At 40.2% G+C, this 20,122-nt stretch overlaps 1 protein-coding gene across 1 annotated transcript; it reads left to right on the top strand.

The window, feature by feature from the left end:
- Positions 1-4,340: 4,340 nt before the first annotated feature.
- Positions 4,341-12,748, top strand: NPY2R (neuropeptide Y receptor Y2). The gene is made up of 2 exons (XM_015080652.3): positions 4,341-4,478; positions 9,608-12,748. Exon 2 carries the CDS (start codon positions 9,617-9,619, stop codon positions 10,763-10,765), a length of 1,149 nt encoding a protein of 382 aa, XP_014936138.1. The 5' UTR covers positions 4,341-4,478; positions 9,608-9,616; the 3' UTR covers positions 10,766-12,748.
- Positions 12,749-20,122: the final 7,374 nt, after the last annotated feature.

The raw sequence follows: 20,122 nt of genomic DNA, 5'->3' as shown, positions 1-20,122 counted from the left end.
ACGTTTAAATAAAGCAAGACAGAATCATTTTCAAATATACTAAACACTGTAACTAACTGTTAAGTTAATGTGATTATTATTCCCTTACTAGGGACTTGTCACTAGGCTCTGTTTGTTTAGTCTGTGTTAAGTACATTATTTTATTAGCTTCATTGAGCTTTTCTTCCATTACTGGGGTTTAGAGAATTCCTTGCTTGGGCTTGCTACTCTCTTTTGGTGCTATAATCTTCTTCCTTTCCTAGGCTGCTGTCCTGACTTATGGAGCTTCTTTCTTTCTTCTTCTGGAATCAGCTGCACCATACTGTTTTGTTCTGTGATTTAGGTTGGTTTGGTATGAGTTGAGAGTTACTTAATAGTCTTTCAGGGAAACTTGACATTAAGGTGAGAAAACAAACAAACAAACTAGCTTTCTGGCAGAAATGACCCCAGGAGGACTTTCCATTAGGAACCAAAACATACTTATTCTTCTTGGTGTTTTTGAAAAATTTTTAAATGTAAAATTCACTCTCTAAGTTGTACTAGCCACATTTCAAGTGCCCAATAGCCACGTGTGATTGGGTGGCTACCTTACTGGGCAATGCAGAGATAGAACATTACCATCACCATTACCATCAGCAGAAAGTTCTATTGGACAGTGATGTTTTAGATGATGTGTATTCGTTTCTTTGCTTTTTTTCTGTTTTCTCTTTTTCTAGGGTAAACAATGAAATTATTTACAACTTGGGGGAAGCTTCCTTGCTTTCAAAATAAATTTAGATGGAAGGAAATCCATATCATCATGTACTTTATCTAAAGTAAGTGCATCACAAGTGGTTTTCTCTACTGATGTTATCTTTCTTTTTTGACAAAGAGTTTGTCCGAAATTTCTTCATTGTAACTATATAAATACTGATTGTTCAGTTATTGACCAGGTCCTTTACTTCAGAGTCTCATTGGGAATATCTATTCAATCAGAAGTGGAAAAGAAAAACACTTACTTGGCAATTAATCTTTGGTTGTATTCCTTTTATATTCATGTGCACTGAGGAATGGTCTGTGGGGTAGGGGAAATGATAATAGAGTTATGTTTTAGGTATTTTAGGAGGTTTATCAAACCTCACATACTAATATCAGATATTGGAGGCCCACAGGCCAGGCTGCAGGTTTTGCTCTATCTATCCGTGTCTATTTATTTTGGCCCACCTGGGGGTTTGACTTTTATTTTTAAAAAAGCTTTTCTTTCAATATTTTAATTTTAGAGAGAAAGAACATGAGCAGAGGAGAGAGGCAGATGGAGAGGGAGAGAGAGTGAGAGAGAGAGGGGCTCGATCCCACAACCCTGGGATCAATGACCTGAGCCAAAATCAAGAGTTGGACGTTCAACCTACTGAGCCATCCAGGCATCCAAAGGGTTTGACTTTTTTAAAAATTAGTTTCCTTCATTTAAAATTGGAAAGATTTTTAAGAATATGCATTTTTGTTCTCTTAAAATGTCAGATCTGACAATACTGGATTGAGATTTCTGCAGGGCAGCTCAGTGGAATCAGCAGCCTCCTCCTTCAGAAAAGGCTTGTACTTTTGTGCTCTCACGGGTGTGGCAGTGCCCACCACTCCCCACCGTCTCCCACAACTTAGCTGGGCATTTATGTCACTGGCCCAGCCCAGGTAGGCATCTGAGTTTGAGTCTGTTCCCTATCTGAGGAACAACCAACGTATATTCTTCTTAGCTGTGGAACTTGCCTGAGAAATTCCGTGATTTGACACAAGAGAAATCAGGCAGCAATAATCCTGTCCTGTCTCCCTATGGATCAATCCATATTTCACTACTCCTTCCACAAACTTCTACCAGTGTCTTGATAGGTTTTATTGGCATTCATCAGAGTGGTTCATTGTTATGATAGCTCACAGTGTATGCACATCAAAAGGTATCAGTCAGACTTGAATGCACAAAAATGTCATGAGTTCATTGCCAAAGCTATCCTTGATAATATGACACACAATAAAGCAACTTTAATTTCAATAAATCCATTTTTTCATCCAATTCTGTACTTTATTGTGAGAGAGAGAGGTCATTTAGTCTTCTCAAAGTTGCTGACGAGATGTCTGTGGAACTATGGGTGTTTCCTAAGACACGCATGTCTGTAAGGGAATAAGATAAATATTTGTATAAGACTGCTAGGCTGCTTTTAAAAGGCAGTTGTATGGGAGGCAAAAATGTTTGTAGAATCAATGTCATCGAAGTCAGTCAAACCCTCCGAAGCAATTAATCTGATTGCTCTTCTGTGCTTTCTATATGTTTTTGTGGTTGTTGTTTCAAGCCACTCCTACTCTTCTAAAATTACAACTCCTGGGTACAGAGTTCACTATTCACAGGTGCAAATATATTAGGAAGCATGGAACCTGTTGCACAAAACACAGGCGTGACAAGGAATATTTCCCCAAGTTAAGAAATATTTACAAAAATATTTTAAGTAGAATTATATGGAACATCTTGTATATTTCCAGTTCAGTTTACTTTTCTTTCATGGTAACTGAGAAGCCCAAGCTGCTTTGTTTTATAAATAATGTCTATGCTCCTGTAGGCATAATTTTACATTAACCAGATAATCAATTTCAGATTAAGCTGTATAAAGATACTTATACATGCAGTATTATGAAGGTGTGGGCAAGCCCAGAAAAGACTGAAAATCCAATCTTCTTTAGGGGAAGCCATAACTAATATTTTTGCAAAGAATATTATTTTGAGTTGTTTAAACTGTTTTTTTTTTCTACTTAAGAGAAATTCCAAGTGAACTGAGAATGGCCATCGTCACTTCAGAAATAAAGACACTGATGAATAGAGGGAAAGTAATGTGTGCAAAACCTCAACATGGGCTAGTTAGGAAAGACTTTGGTTTCCAATTTCAGGCCTTTGTTTTCCTAACTTGGCAGGATCTGCTTCCCCCTCTAAAACTGAACAAGGGACAGAGAGGCTGGTTGCAAATTTCTATAAGGAATGGTTCTAACTAGAGTTTCTGGGAGGAATCCCGAGGAAACAGACCCCTCAGCGTCGTGGACTGATGCCATAACCCTGTTTTGCTCTGATCCACTAACTCAGCTTGATGGCTCAAGGCATTAACAAGGCTTCCCCACAAAAAGATTAGAGTATTCCACAGGCACTCACTCATCCTGGCATTAGTGGCTTGGGTCACGATCAAAGAGCGAAGGATCAGGAAGTCAACTAACTGGAGAAAGATTGTTTGTCACCCATTGTTTTCTCTTTCTATTCTACCTTTTGCAGGAAGACAGAGTGCACATCACACACGCTGCCCGCCGGCTTTTGAATCTGAACTCGCAATACCCAACGTGTAAACTGTCAGCAGACACCCGTTAGGGGAATTGTCAGTGGTGGGCAACAGGCATCTGAACTCGTTTTACCTTCCCGTGGGAGCGCGGCGACGGCTCCAGCCCCTGGTGTGAGTGCCCTGGGTTTGTCCTTGGCGCAGTTGTGCGACGCTCCTCTGTGGCTCTGCAAGGGTCCGGGTCCCCACTCTGCTCCTATGAGCAAACAAACAAACAAAAACAAACAAGCAAAACAAGAAGCAACTCCTGGCTGGAAGTTGTGGGGTTTTCTCAGCCCTTCCAAGGCACGGCCCTCTGCCTCCACGTCTGCCTCCCTCCAGCTCGAGGTCTCCTGTTGCTCGCTGCGCCGTGACCTCAGCACCCTCGCCCGAACCTGAGTCCCCCTGCTCCGCCTTCGCCCTCGACTTTCCCTGCCTGATTTGGTGAACCCCGAATCTAGGAGCTTTTTGCAGGGCCATCTCTCGCGGAACGGAGAAGCGGAGAGCAAAGGAAGGGGTTCGTGGAAGGGAAAGGAGGTTGGAGTGGTGTAAACGGCCAAAATATCACAATTGGGGGTCGCCGGAGACAGGGGTGAAACTAGCAGTTGCAGGCGATAGTTGGGATCCGCGAGGGGGCGCCGCGCTGAGTCGGGTCCCGCGGCACGGGCTTCGAAACCTGGAGACAGCGGCGACACCGTGGACGCTGTCCCCCTCCCTCGCCACGGAAACGTCCCGTCCAGCTTTCTGCGCGGCGGGACCCTCGCCCCCAGCCCTTCTGTACCTGTTGTTGTTGTTGTTGTTGTTGTTGTTGTTGTTTCTCCCAGGGAAGGGCTGCCTCTCCCCTCACCCCCGTGCCCCCGCCCCCCACCAGCCTCGCATCCTCACCAGCGCAGCCGACTGCTCTGTGCGGCTGAGCGCGGTGCCCCAGCGCGCTTGGCCCCGGAGGTCGGCGGTAGAGCGGAGCAGCGCCAGCTCGCAGCGGCTTGACTGCCCGGCGGACGCCGCGCTCCGCCGCGCTTCCGCGCGCCGCTGGCGGTCCTGCACCATCGGAACGGACGGAACTGGGCTTGCGTCTGGGGACCTTCCAGTGCCCTCTTCAGCTCCGAGGGCTAGATAATCGTTGCACGGACGGGCCGTACACGTCTTGCTTCCACGTCTCAGCAGAAACGCCAAGACCGGGTAAGTAAGTGTAAGTCCTAACTCTGATTCACACTGGCGAACGAGAATACCCCCAAAGAAGAGCTCTGGTCCTGAGAAGAGGGTATGGGGGAGGTCCTCATGAGTGTGGGGACTTTTTTTCTCTCATTTAGGCTGAAGGTGGGGGTTGGGGTGATAGCCATCCCCATTTTCTACTTTCGCTAGAATTTTCCCTTTCTGCTGAAGGTTCTTCACTATTTCCTTGACCCTTCTTAGAGAGAGGTTATCATCTTTCCAGAGCAGCAAGTTGTTACTGTTTCTCTTAAAAAAAAAAAAAAAAATCAAGCACCTGTCTAAAGCAAGAGGTCATCTGGAATTCTCCAAAGCTGTTCAAGAATGAATACATTTATTTAAGCACTCACTGGTTTTGCACCAGAAGGGCTCACCCACTGGGTAGGAGCATATGGTGCACAGGGAGGAGGCAAAAGTAAAAGCTTTAAGACGTTTTGCAATAGGGGCATGTCATTTACACGCAAGCACATGAAATAGACCATGCTATTTGCAAGGAAAGGCCAAACATAGGGAAAGTGATTTATTACCAGACTCTTCAGTGAATATTTTCAACTTTCTGCTTGTGAACCAAACAGCCTTGTCTTATATGCAGCATTCTTGGAGTCCCCTCCCCTCCCCCAGGACTAACCAGTATAGAGTATGTAGCATGATTTCTGGGATTTTTCCCTGGGACAAATGCCTGGAAGGTGTTGTGATTGACCAGATGTTAAGTTTTACTAAAGCCAATCTGTGGCAATAAAGGTACTGTTGCAAAAAAAAAAAAAAAGCCCCACAAATTTAAACATGCAGTGAAAGTATAAACTGGTTTGTCACTCGGGTGATTTGAAGTTCTTTATCTCTGGAAGAAAAAAAAAGAAACTTGAAGTCATTTTCCTATTCTACAAACAGGAAAATATTTCTGTAACAGAATCTCCAAAGATTCACTTGTTCAAGAAAACTGCACCATTCACAGTTCTTAAAAGACCCGACTGATGTGAATGCTTCATATTGTCTTGTTTCAAAGAAAGGGTTTTTCCCTCACCTACTTATCTTTTAATGTTTGTGCTTTTGAGTTTAAATCAGTCAGCTCCCTGTATGTATCTCTTTTCCTCTTCCACGTTTCCAGAAGCCTAAACATGAAATGATGCATTCTCTGGGCAATCCTCTGCCCTGGCTGAGGGCCAACAGTGTGCTTGAGAACTGTGATTGGTATCCATACGCTAATTGCCTGTAGATCAATAACCATTCCTGCAGAGAAGTTTTAAATAAAGGGGCTTTGAAATGAAGAAAATGGAACTGAACAGAAAAAGGAAAACAAGTTAATAAACAAACTCATATCCTTCTATCTCAGGCTTACTCTCAATTTAGCTTGGGGCAAACCTCAAACTCAGACCTCATGGAGTCTTGTTAATCCTGTTAATGACTTGTCAGCATTGATTAATTGTACTCTGTAAAGTCTCTTTTAGTTTAAGGGAGAAGGTGTAGCCTATTAAATATACACTCCGAGATTTAGATAATTAGTTGCACTTTTCCCCCTAATTTCTAAAGAATGGAGGCAAATACAAAAGAGAGTCAAGGCTCCCTGGAACATGCTATTTGAAATTTATGCAGACAGAACTAGGAAATATCAGTAAAGCAAAATCTGAGTATATGGAATTCTCTCTCTCTCTGCAGTAAGGCTCCTTGAAAGGTTGTGTGTGTGTGTGTGTGTGTGTGTGTGTGTGTGTGTGTGGTAGGCCCCTCAGATAGAAAGTTTCCTTGTGGTCTATACTGACTGGCAGTTTTTAATGCTCTAATCAGGGATTGATTTAAGAGCGATCTTGGAACAATTTTCTTGCAGGGGTGGTTACCTAAGAACAAGAAAATAAGCTCAAGGATGTCATATCAGAACAAGGAATTATGCTTTCCTGTAGCTTCTTATTTGTTTTGCCAAATTACTGGGTGCTGTTAACATGTTAGTGTGCTAAGGATTACACAATGGATGGAAAAGATTCAGTTTCTGTCCTTAAAGAGATTGCTGTGGTGGGGGAATGATTGCATTGGGACTTGTGCTTCTTGTAGTATTAGAAGTCAGCACAGATTGTTGGGTAACCGAGAGGCTTCCCAGGTCAGAACGAGAAAGCAGAGAGGCATGAGAAAAGCTGATGTATTGAAGGAATCCGAAGTAGTTTAGTATGACAGAAGCATAAGATACCTATTGGCGTGTCAGGAGAGATGAAGCCAGAGGGTAGGTAGGCAGGAATGGGTTCAAGAAGAGCTTTGAATGTCATATAATGGAGCTGGGATTATCTTCTGTAGGCTGGTGCAGAACCATTAGTGGGAGAGCAAATTAATGAAATCATGTATGCCTGGTATCAGCAGATCATGCAGAACAGAACCTATTCAGGAATGTGAGGGAGGGAAAATTAAATGTGGAGAATTGATTATGCAAGTGATGGAAGCCAAACAGAGGATATTGAAGTCACTCAAGGATTAGCAAGAACACAGAGTCATTAGTACCTCCAGCCAGAGAGACACAGGGAGTAGGTGGTGTGACCAAAGCCCAGGGACCAGGGCCAACCCCTGGAAATAGAATCACTAGGATGGCACAGAGCCTAGTGTGGGGCTCGAACTCACGAACTGTGATATCATGACCTGAGCTGAAACCAAGTCAGATGCTTAATTGACTGAGCCACCCAGGTGCCCCTTAGACTGATTTTATACACCTTTCTCATGGGTCCTCATCATTCCTACCACATTGGCTTTGTCCTTGATTTCTTACCACAGTTACTCTAATAGTCTTGTGACTTATCTCACTTCCTCTTCTCATTCATTCATTCATTCACTTAGCAATAATAATTGAGCATGTGCAAAATGCCAGGCATGGCTTCACCCTCATGATGCTTACACTTATTATAACATGCATTTAGCAAGCATTTTAAAACCTATGCCAGGAACCAGGATTTGTGCGGGGAGAGGGGAGGAATAACAACGGGGTAGTGCCTCCACTCTCAGGCTCTTGCCTTTTACTAGAAAGAGCCTACTCTGACATTAAAATGGTCTTTCTGAAATTCGAATGTGATCATATCATTTCCCCCATGTCTCCAGATTGCTGAAAACAATGTCATATGTTGGTTTCTAATGTGAAATTCTTTTTTCAAGTTTGTAAAAACATCCAGAGCTCAACATCTTAGTAATTTTTGAATTCACAATGACAAAAGGCTGCTGTCATTAATTCTGAACCTCTTTTAAATAAAATTGGTTTTTAGTAATCATAATAGCATCTACCTACATTGGTAGGTGAGTCATATTTGTTCAGCCCACAGACAGCGCCTAGTTGGGCCCTCAGCTCCATTCCTTACCCTTCCTCTAGAGGGCTGACTCCTGCAGACTAGATTTTCAGGCTCCCAAGTCACTGGGCACTTGGCTGAGTTTGGTTATAGGAGGCATTGGCAGGTAATTAGAGGGCAGAGGAATGGAGAATCCCCTGTATTCTTCTCCTTCCCTCTCTCTTCTGGGCAATGCCTCAGTAGCCTCTCTCTGGATCTTGTTCCCACAGGACTAGTCCATAGTGATTCTATTTCCAGTGGATAGCCCTGGTCACAAGGTACTCTGCGTTTAATTTTCCCTCCCTTACATTCTTGAATAGGTTCTGTTTTGCACGATCTGCGGATACCATGCATATATGATTTCATTAATTTGTTTGGGATTCTCTCTCTCCCCACCCATCTCTTTCTGCCCCTCCCCTGCTTGCACTCTCTTTCTCTCTCAAAATAAATAGATAAAAAAAGTCAGTCGAGGGTTCTCTTAAATGTGGAGACTAAATGAGTTGACAAAGTCTAGAATGGTTACCTGCTTTTTAACCTTCCCCATGGTGTAATCAATGGGGATAACATTGACTGAAGTAGGGCATGCAGAAAGAAAAGTCTTGAGGGCGTGTGATTGGAGAAGAAAAGCGTCAAAACTTTTATATTTAGAGGTTAGAGAGAGAGATGCTTCAGATTTGGACATATTTTTTTTTTCATGTAGATCCTGTGTGGGATTCTGCTGTGTGTCAGTAGGAAGTTTATTTCAGATCTTCAAAAAAAGCAACCGTTTTACACAGGCTACCTAGTTTTAACACTAACCCAAACACTAGAAAAAATGGCTATAAAATGGAATATGCTCAGTTTATATTTATGTGTTCTATGCTATACTTCCAAAGTCCAGGCCCCACTCAAAGGGCTTTAATATTTTTCTCTTTTCTGTGAAATTTGTTGCTATAATTATAAATTTGAAGCAGTTAAGATATTGAGGGTAATTTTCTTTGTCTACCTTAAAATAAATTTGAAGACTTAATAGAAGTTATAAAATTAATCGGTAAAGTTTGTAACATTTATCCCACTCAAAATAGATTGACTCAATTTGGTAGCATTCACACTGGATTTATGTCTACACTATAGGTATTACATTTTACTGTTGTAATATACATTTCAGGGACCTGGTTTAATTCATCCATATTTGTGAATAAACTATTATAATGGTCCTGCTTTATTAAAATGTTACACTATGCGCAGTTACAGGGATCAGGGGACATGTATTTTGAGCCCTAACCAAAATGAAACCAATCCATTTGTGATATTCCTTTGCGTCACCCTTGTGTTTTCCTTGCTCCATGTTATTTCTTCTTCCCCTCTTCCTCCTCCTCCCCCTCCTCCCCTTCCCCCTCCTCCTCCCCCTCCTCCCCTTCCCCCTCCTCCTCCCCCTCCTCCCCTTCCCCTCCTCCCCTTCCCCCTCCTCCTCCCCCTCCTCCCCTTCCCCCTCCTCCTCCCCCTCCTCCCCTTCCCCCTCCTCCTCCCCCTCCTCCCCTTCCCCCTCCTCCCCTTCCCCCTCCTCCTCCCCCTCCTCCCCTTCCCCCTCCTCCTCCCCCTCCTCCCCTTTCCCCTCCTCCTCCCCCTCCTCCCCTTCCCCCTCCTCCCCTTCCCCCTCCTCCCCTTCCCCCTCCTCCTCCCCCTCCTCCCCTTCCCCCTCCTCCTCCCCTTCCTCCCCTTCCCTCTCCTCCTCCCCCTCCTCCCCTTCCCCCTCCTCTTCCTCCTCTTCCTCCTCCTTCTTCTTCTTCTTCTTCTTCTCCTTCTTCTTCTAATTGTATATTCTTGTGCTAGGTGCTGAAAATGGGCCCAGTAGGTGCAGAGGCTGATGAGAACCAGACAGTGGAAGAAATGAAGGTGGAGAAGTACCATCCACGGCAAACCACTCCTAGAGGTGAGCTGGCCCCTGACCCTGAGCCAGAGCTTCTAGACAGCACCATGCTGATTGAGGTGCAGATTATCCTCATATTAGCTTATTGCTCTATCATCTTGCTCGGGGTAATTGGAAACTCTCTGGTGATTCACGTAGTGATCAAATTCAAGAGCATGCGCACAGTAACCAACTTTTTCATTGCCAATCTGGCTGTGGCGGATCTTCTGGTGAACACCCTGTGCTTGCCATTCACTCTTACCTACACCTTAATGGGGGAGTGGAAAATGGGTCCTGTCCTGTGCCACCTGGTACCCTATGCCCAGGGCCTGGCAGTGCAAGTGTCCACGATCACCTTGACGGTAATTGCCCTGGACCGGCATCGTTGCATTGTCTACCACCTGGAAAGCAAGATCTCCAAGAGAATCAGCTTCCTGATTATTGGCCTGGCCTGGGGCATCAGTGCCTTGCTTGCAAGCCCCCTGGCCATCTTCCGCGAGTACTCGCTGATTGAGATTATTCCTGACTTTGAGATTGTGGTCTGCACTGAGAAGTGGCCTGGTGAGGAGAAGAACATCTATGGCACCATCTACAGTCTTTCTTCCTTGTTGATCCTATACGTTTTGCCTCTGGGCATCATATCTTTTTCCTACACTCGTATCTGGAGTAAACTTAAGAACCATGTCAGCCCTGGAGCTGCTAATGATCACTACCATCAGCGAAGGCAGAAAACGACCAAAATGCTGGTGTGTGTGGTAGTGGTGTTTGCAGTCAGCTGGTTGCCTCTCCATGCTTTCCAACTCGCTGTTGACATTGACAACCAAGTCCTAGACCTGAAGGAGTACAAACTCATCTTCACTGTGTTCCACATTATCGCCATGTGCTCCACCTTTGCCAACCCCTTTCTCTATGGCTGGATGAACAGCAACTATAGAAAGGCTTTCCTAGCAGCCTTCCGCTGTGAGCAGAGGTTGGATGCCATTCACTCTGAGGTGTCTGTGACGTTCAAGACTAAAAAGAACCTGGAGGTAAAAAAGAACAATGGTCCCAATGACTCTTTCACAGAGGCTACCAATGTGTAAGTAAGCTCTGGTGTGAAAATATGTTGATGAATTCCGACCAGAGGTATAAATCGGTTGAGAAGGGCTCCCGGGTGCATCCTGATTTCCCATTTTAAGGCAGGAGAAGAGGATCCGAGTGGAAGCAATTGCAGTGTGATCTGTGGAAAGAAACCTGGTTGGCAGAGCCTCCGTGAAAATACTCCTATTCAAAGATAGGGCAGTGAACAGTTTGCTTATAGTTGCTTGGATGGTAGGTCAAATTATGAGTAAAAGCAGAGGAATGCTTTTGACTATTTCTCAGAGTGAAGGAAACCTGAACAAGGAATCAACATGACATCAGCATTGCTAGAAGTGGTTGGCTAAATAAATTGCCTTTCAAATCATATTAGGGCATGGACTGGGGGTGATGTGCTGCTCACTGCCCCCTCATCTGATGAAAGGACTACCCAACACCAATTTCCCTAGGGAGCTGCAGGCTCTTCTGTATTGTTTTTTTTTTTTTTTTTAAATTATTCCTCCTATGGACCAATCCTTCAGGGAACGTTACCAGCTATTTGAATGACTTCCAGGTGATAAACTGAAATTTGCTATATAATTAGTATTTTGGCGAGTGATGAGGGAAATCTTTAACACTGAGTTCACCAGGTGTTCTTAAAACCAAATACACATTTAGTGAAAAGTTTCTCCAACTCAAAATTGAAGGCTGAAATTCTCAGTTTTAGAAATGTAACCCATCATTTAGCTTCTCATTTCAAGTTGTGGCTGCTTTGTAAATACTATTTATGTGACAATAAATGAACATACAGCTCAATACTTTTAACCATTGCTAACTGTTATAACTTTCTGAACATGTATTATTCCTATGTTGGAGTTGAATTTGTCTTCACTAAAATTGATTCAGATTAAAAAATAATTGTTGTGGCATTTTGCCACATTTTGTGATTATTGGTAAACAGTTTTTGCACAGATACATAGCTCTATTGTGTTTACAGAACACTGTAGTGTTCTTTTTTGAAATTCATCTTCCATGGACGTGGAATTCATTTTCCATGGTTCATGATTAATAAAACAATATAATTTCATCAAAATGGAACCCATCTGGTAAGAAATATTAAAAACACTGCATGCATTCCACTTTGCAAATGTTCTATTTGGACCATTTTCAACATAAAGTATCCTCTTCTCAAAATAATTAGCTATGTATTATTGGATAACTTATGAATATATACATAAGAAAATTTTACCTATAAATAGTGGAGTGTAGACGCTATAGTACTCTTCATTGAATGATTTTGTGAATACTATTTTTATTTCAATAGTACCCAGTCAAAGATGCTTAAAACCCTAGTATGTTTATGAAAACACACTGAGATGTGAAAATAGTTGTACTTCTTTGGATTCTGTTAAAGAAGTTTCATTGCAATCATATTTTTGTCAGTATGACTGAATTTGGGAATAGATTTCTTAAAGTTTAAAAAACTTCAGCATGAATATTACGTTTAGGTACAAACATGAGCTTCATGAACGGAGAGAGTTCAACTTTACGGATATATTTAAAAGTCATACTGTGGCTCTTGTTGAATTATTTCTGATGTAGAAGTAAAGATCTCGAAGTGGGCTGTACCTCTGGAATACTGAAAGAGAATGAAAACAGTGGAAGACTAATTAAGAAGCAAACAAAAAATAATATATATATGTAATGTACCATGTAACAGACAAATTCACTTTTTTTTGTGGGACTCTACATAACTGTTCAAGAAAAAACTTTTTGTCCTTTAAAAAGCAATTAGTTTGCTTAAGATGCTAATAGATAATTGTGGTTACAATGTTTTGTTTTGTTTTCCCTCTTGGAGAATTCTTACCCTGTAAGGAATGCGTATGCCACTGTATTACCAGTTGTAGTAGTAAATTATTAGAATCATTTAATGATCCAGTTAATACTTGTGATGTAATTAATCTTTTTATGTTGTGATTTTATCTGTTGAAATAAAAGACATTGGGAAATTAGAGAAATTGCGTCATATTTTATATTGAAGTTTCTGTCCAAAGCGAAATCGTAAGCCTCTGACACAACCAAAAGAAGGAAAATAATGGTGGCTTCTAGGCAGTTTAGCTTTCTTTCTTTCCTGTACTTGAACGTGAGTGAATGGATTCACTCCTATGGCTGCAGTTATAGTCCGTATTTTGACAATGTTTGAATCTTTAAGACCAGACCTTTCTTCTAAACTAACTTCAAACCTGTATGTATCCCTATCAGCTGACTGGACACATCTACATGTGTATCTCATCAGCAAATTAAATCCAACATGTCTACAACAGAACCTGCCATTTTGATCCACACCCCACCTCACCTCCACTTTGTTTTCCTGTATTTCTGTCCTCTGTCCTAATCATGACACTGCTACTCATCTAGTTCCCCAAGGTCTTATACTTTGGGGTCACCCTTGACTCTTGGGTCTCTTTAGTACACATGTCCAAACAATTCCCACATTTTGTTCTAATTTCTAGATGTTCCTTGAATCAATTCATTTTTCTTCATCCCTATGCTCCCCACCATAGTACAAGTTGTGATTATCTTCTCAGACCTGTATTATCTCGCCTCTGGTTTAATGTTGCAGCTTCCTAATTGGTCTCTATATCCAGTCATCTTCCTATCAAATCCAACTTTCACCCACTAGCCAGAGTGATTTTTCAGAACCTGAAATTTTATCAAATCACTTTTCTGATAAAAACTCTTCAATGTCTCCTCATCATAGTTATGATAAAGTCAAAATCTTTTTATGACCTGGAAAGCTATTTAGTACCTGACTCTACCTCTATGTTTTATCCCTTGCAAATTCTGTTTCTCTAATCTTTGCTGCTATATTTTAAGCATATGAGGGCAGAGGACAGGGACTGGTTTAATCATTGTGGTATCACAGGTACTTGCAGCTTCTGGCATCAAGTTTGTGGTCAGTAAAAGGAAACTAAGTCAATGAGTCAAGGAAATACTAAAGCCGAGATTTGAAGAAAGATTTTTAAGATTGTAAACCATAAACTTTTCCCAGTTTTATTATACAACTCGCAGGAGAGTAGAGTTTTAGCCATACAGGAGTCAAGTAAAGATGTATATTTGTTCAGGATTAGGTTTTTTTGAAGACCATTAAGTATAGACACTTGCATAATTAGAAAGGGCTCTATACATACATATAATTTAGGGTTCACTAAAACTTATCTAGAACGTTGCACAAGGGAAGCATGGAAGGGCCAGTAAACTGTACTAGTCATGATTCAGATAGCTAAAGAGAAGCCATGCTAGGTATTTAAAGCAAAAAGTCATTTAATACAGGAAATTAAAGTCTTGGAAAATCACTGGAAGAACTGGAGAAGTGAAGGTTAAGAAAAGCTTCCACCGGCATTGAAGAAACCAGGAAGCACATAATTGTATGAAACCACTGCTAATGCCTACAACAGAGAGCGGATGATACACAGGAAAGAGTTCAGGTTTATTATCATATTGCCTGTTAATATCTATTGATAGATGAATGGATACACACGCACAAACACACACAAACACACAATGGAATATTATTCAGCCATGAAAATTGATGAGATTTTTGCCACTTGTGACAACATGGATGGACCTGGAGGGTATTATTATGTTAAGTGAAATAAGTCAGACAAAGAAAGACAAATACCATCTGATTTTACTTATATATGGAATCTAGAAAACAAAACAAATGAACAAACAAAAAGCAGGAGCAAACCCATAACTACAGGGAACAAACTGATGGTTCCCAGAAGGGATGTGGGTAGGGGAATGGACAAAATGGGTGAAGGGGAGTGAAAGGTACAGGCTTCCAGTTATGGAATGAATAAGTCAAGAGGATAAAACATATAGTATAGGAAATATGGTCAATGGTTTTGTAATAGGACTGTACAATGACAGATAGTAGCTACACTTGTGGAGAGCACAGCATAACATATAGACTTGTCAAATCTCTATGTTTTGAGCCTGAAACTAATGTAATGTGTGCCCACTATATTTCAATAAAAAAAAAATCTTATTGCTTCCGGATAAGCCCACACTCCTGCCCACCCCTGCCATAGAATCAATAATGTCTTTTGCTTCTCTTTTGCATCTCAGAATTCATGTGAGTATCTCTCATTTGTGGACTATAACTCTAGCCTTGCTGTCGGGGATTTGGGGAAAATGTAGTTCTTAGGTTTCTAGCCCCTAAGATATAGGGAGAGCATGGAAGGGAAAATACGGTGCCTAATTGCTATCAGACAATCTGGCAATCTTAAGAATTGCCCAAATGGTGTAATTTCTAGTTTCAGCCTCATCCCAGGTTCTTCAGAGTTACAATGATGCATGTTGACTGTATATTTTCTTTTTTTTTCTGTAATCAAGGCCAGTGTGTTAAAGATTCTCTTTAAAACTTCCCCATTAGTACAGATGGACTGAGGAGGAAAGTATAAGGAAGGACCATTTTCTTCCTGTGGTATGTTGCTTGGAATGGAGGAGTAAAGAATTACATCAAGATTTAATGATCTAAAATCCACAGAAGAATATAAATTCTCAATTAACTTCCTGGGATGAGCAAAAGACGTGATGCCTTATAGAGAAAATAATCTTTGACATTTTCAAGTTGATAAAGGGATGAAATATTAATATATATGGCTGCAAAAAAACAATGGATTTACTTTTCCATAGGAAAACAGAGAACCTAAAGAAACAACACAAGAGTAAAGAATGCAGACATCTTCATGATTATGTTTTATGACATCAAAGGTAGGAATTTTATTAAACAAAGGGTCACTAAAGATTGACTTGTGAGGATTTATAAAAGACATCTGTTAGATCATTGACCTAACAGTCAATGGGTGAACTTATAGGAAAGATGGAATATGGGTTAGACAATTCACATGTTATCTGTAACTCCAACTCTTTCTTCTTAGTCCATGAATATGTAACTGAATGGAAGTAAGTGAAAATGACTCACTCTGAATCTACTGTCCTTTATGAATAAATCATTGTCAAAGTTTTTTCTTTAATGCTTATTTATTTAATTTGAAAGAGAGAGAGAAAGAGAGAGTGAGCAGGGGAAGGGCAGAGAGAGAGAGAGAGAGAGAGAGAGAATCCCAAGCAGGCTCCATGCTGAGTACGATGTGGGGCTTGATCCCACAACCGTGAGATCGTGACCTGGGCTGTAATCAAGAGTCAGATGCTCAACCTACTGAGTCATCCAGATGACCTATCACTGCCAAGACTTAACATTTTAACAAATTACTTGCCAAACACCACATAGCTTGTCATGATACAGGCGTATGTTATCACATTAAAATTTTAAAATGCTGCATTATCTTCTCAAAAAATAAAGGAAAAAAAAAACCCAAGTGAATAGTTTTTGTCATTATACTCTCAGACATGAAACAGATAATTAGAGTCATGAGTTTTATACTTAAAAAAAAACAAACAGGTCCCAACAGCTACTTTTTTAGTGGATATAATTAGAGAGTACAAGTGGAATTATGAAACTGTAAATATTGTGATGTGCTGCTACTTTTGTGCAAAGCATACCTGAGCATGTATCTTGAACAGTTGTGCTACTGGTACTAATCGTTTGTACTAATATATTCACCATGTCTTACTAAATACACTTTGCCCACCAGCACATTCTTAAAGACAGTTGCATGAATGTGCAATTATGTCATTCTTGCAGAGAATTCATTATTTCTTATCATAGGTTCTGTTACTCCCAAGCCCATGTCCTTCTCATAGCTTCTCTCTCCTATCATCCTCCTCCCTGGTTCTGTTTTCCATTGCCAGAGACTGGCTACAAGAACAGGCAATGCAATGGAAATCCCAGGAGCAGGTAATGAATTCCATAATGCAGGAGAGGCCCACAAGTCAATCTACATCAGACAAAGCTTAGAACTGAATCTAGGAAGGTCAGAGCAACAGCCAAGTCCAAGGGAGCCGTGTCCATGGAACTAAGTGGCCGCATCTGGGCAGGGATTGGATTGAACCAGAAACAAGGAATGCTGAAAAGAGAGGGAGGCAGGAGCAAAGTAATGGCTGCACCACAGGGTCTGTAATGCTGAGCAAAGCGGAAAATCTTCGACAAGCATCTCCTTACCTGGATTGTGTGTACTTGTGAGACCAACACGGACTCTTTTTAATTAAAATCACCTGCAAGCTCTCATTATTCTCTGGAAGGAAACATATTTTAATTTAGTCATTGATTTTTTTTAATAGCTGGAAGTTCATTCATTCAGTAAATAATTACATAAGTTTTTTGAGCCTTAACATAGCAAATTCTTGTGATAATTGGTTCCTGCTTTTTACCAGGTAGGGATGAAATGTATGTGAGAGCGTGCTCTAGCGAGTGGTTTGTTGTTGTTGTTGTTGTTTTTGCTGTTTTTCCTGTGGGGAGAGGGAGATATGGAGGGGAAAGTAAGAATGGTGGGGAAAGAGCAGCAACATTTTAAAGAAATGGGGCAGAAGACCGCCAGTTCTGTTTCTCTGCATTGAGTAGATCAAATGGGTACCGACTCACTGGAAGATTCCCTGAATGTCTGCAGCATTGCTGAGATCCCAACCAGCCCCTGCACTTGGAATAAATCCTCTATTTTTATATTTTATATTTTAATTAAAATAAAATTTACAGTTCTATGCACAGATTTATATATATGATTTTATGAGTTTCGACTGGTATATACACGTGATCACTTACCTCAGTCAAGAAGCAGGCTTTTCATCACTTTATGTCCACTTCCAGTCAGTCTCTGCCCCATCCTCATAGCAACCATTGTGCTGATTTTTGTTGTCATAGATTCAGTTTGTCTCTTCTTCAACTTTATACTCTTGGAGCCATAGAATATGTATCGTTTGGTATGTGGTGCCTTTTACATAATACAATGATTGGGAGATTCATCCATGTTGCTGTGTATATCATTAATTCATTCTTATTTTATTGCTGGGTCACATTCATTTGTGTGAATACACCACAATTTATTTATCCATTCTTTTAATATATGTTTGGATTATTTCAAGTTTTTGGCCTTCCTTTATGGCTAAATTTGCTATAAATATTCTTCCCTAAGTCCTTTTGTAGAGCTATATTTTTATATTCCTCAAGAAAATTAAAAAAAAATAGATGAATTACTAGGTCATAGCATAGATATATAGTGAACTTATTGAGAAATAGCCAGTGCATTTCCCAAATGGTCACTGTCCCACTTGAAAAGTTTGACAGATCTAGTTGTTCCACACTTTTGTAACACTTGGTGTTGGTAGTGCTTCTGTTTTTTTTTCCGTTGTAGTAGAAATCCTATTGTGACTTGCATTCCTCTGATGACTAATGATGTCGATCACTTCTTGATATGCTTATTCATCACTCATATGTCTTCTGCAGAGAAGTGTCTGTTTATATCAATTGGCCATTACCCATGGGCCAGAAAGATATTGTGTGTTTTCCAAGAAGCTTTAGAGTTTTAGCTTTCACATCTATGATTTGTCTCAATTAATGTTTGTATTTGGGTTTATTTACTTTTCATATATTTATTCAATTCTCCCGACACCTATCATTTGAAAGGCTTTATTTTGCCACAGTGCATTACCCTGACATCTTTGCTAAAATTTAGTTGACTGTTTAGAACTATTTCTGGCTATTTTATCTGTTTGCTCTATTTGTTTATCCTGATACCTATACCAATATCTTAAAAATATCGTAATTATGTCTGTCAGATTGGTCTTGTTTTGCAATATTAGTTTGACTATTCTCAGGTCTTTGTATTTCCATATAAAATTTAGAAGTAGCTTGTCAATTTCTGTAGAAAAATACTCTGGCATTATGATTGAGGTGATATTAATTATATAGATCAATTTAAGGAGAATTGTCATCCTAACAATATTTTCTTTTAATACCCAAACACGGTATATCTCTTCATTTGTTTGTATTCTTTAATTTGTCTTAATATTCTGTTCTTCTCAGCATAGCTGTCTAATATATCTTTTGTTAAATTAATCAAGTATTTTGTGCTTTTAGATGCTATTAAAATTGGAATTGTTTTTTAATATCATGTCCCAACTAGGTATTGTTATATACAGTTAATTTTTTTCTAAACTTTGAAACTTCACTTATTAATGCTAGCAATGCGTTGCAAGTTTCTTAAGGTTTTCTGTGTAAACAATTATGCCTTTTGTGAATGAAGATAGTTTTCATCCTTCTTGCCAAATCTGAATGCTATTATTTCATTTTCTTGAATTATTTGCACTGGCTAGGACTTCTAGTAAAATGGTGAATAGAAGGGATGATATCTTTGGTTTGTTTTTAACCTCTGGGGATGATTAGGTGGAACATTTGATATTTGTCCATTAAGTACGATAACCATAGGTTTTTTTGTGGATAATTTTTATCAGATTAAGGAAGTTATATTCTTGTTTTAGTTTGCTGAAGTTCTTTTTTAAAAATTACGTATGAGTTTTGCATTTTCTCAATTTTTCTGCAACTATGAAATACCTTTGTATTTTAATGTATGAATTTGAATTGTATTGATTTTTTAAGTTTATTTATTTTTGAGAGAGAGAGAGACAGAGTGAGAGAGAGTGCACATAGGGGAGGAGCAGAGAGTGAGAACAAGGATCTGATCTACGAGGATCTGATCTGCACTGACAGCACAGAGCCTGACATGGGGCTTGAACTTGCAGAACCATGAGATCATGACCTGAGCTGAAGTCAGAAGTTTAACTGACTGAGCCACCCAGGTGCCCCTACTGATTGAATTTTTAATGGGAAACAAACCTTAGGTTCCTGGTATAACTCACACATGAGTTTGATGTATTATCTTTTTAAAAATATATTCTTAAAACCACTTTGTTAATACTTTGTTGAAGAGTTTTGCATCTATGCTCATAAGGAATATTGGTCTACATAATTATTTTCTTGTAAACTCTATCAAGTTTGCATATCAGTATAAAGGTGACCTCATAAAACATTTTAGGTAGTATTTCTTTCTCTTATATTTTATGAATGATTTTGCATGGGATTAATATTATTTCTTTCTTAAGTGTTTGCTAAAATTCACCAATGGAATCATCTGGGCTTAGAGTTTTCCTTGTGGGAAGGTTTTCTTCAAATTTCAAATTCAATGTGTATAGTAAATACTGGACTCTACAGATTTTCTCTTTTTTTTCCTTAGGTTGGTATTGGTATATGATATCTCCCAAGGAATTTGTTCCTTTCATCCAAGCTATTGAAATTTTTTTACATTAAATTGATTGTAGGGGCACCTAGGTGGCTCAGTCAATAGAGCACCTGACTTCAGCTCAGGTCATGATCTCATGGTTCATAAGTTGGAGTCCCACGTCAGGGCTCTGTGCTGACAGCTCAG

This window comes from Acinonyx jubatus, chromosome B1 (assembly GCF_027475565.1).
Source record: "Acinonyx jubatus isolate Ajub_Pintada_27869175 chromosome B1, VMU_Ajub_asm_v1.0, whole genome shotgun sequence".
In the NCBI taxonomy this organism is placed as follows: Eukaryota; Metazoa; Chordata; class Mammalia; order Carnivora; family Felidae; genus Acinonyx; species Acinonyx jubatus.
The sequence above is the reverse complement of the archived record's forward strand: the minus strand, read 5'-3'. Positions and strand labels throughout refer to the sequence as shown.

Excerpts from the sequence above, each read along its gene's own strand:
- NPY2R (XM_015080652.3), top strand. The coding sequence starts at position 9,617 with ATGGGCCCAGTAGGTGCAGAGGCTGATGAGAACCAGACAGTGGAAGAA.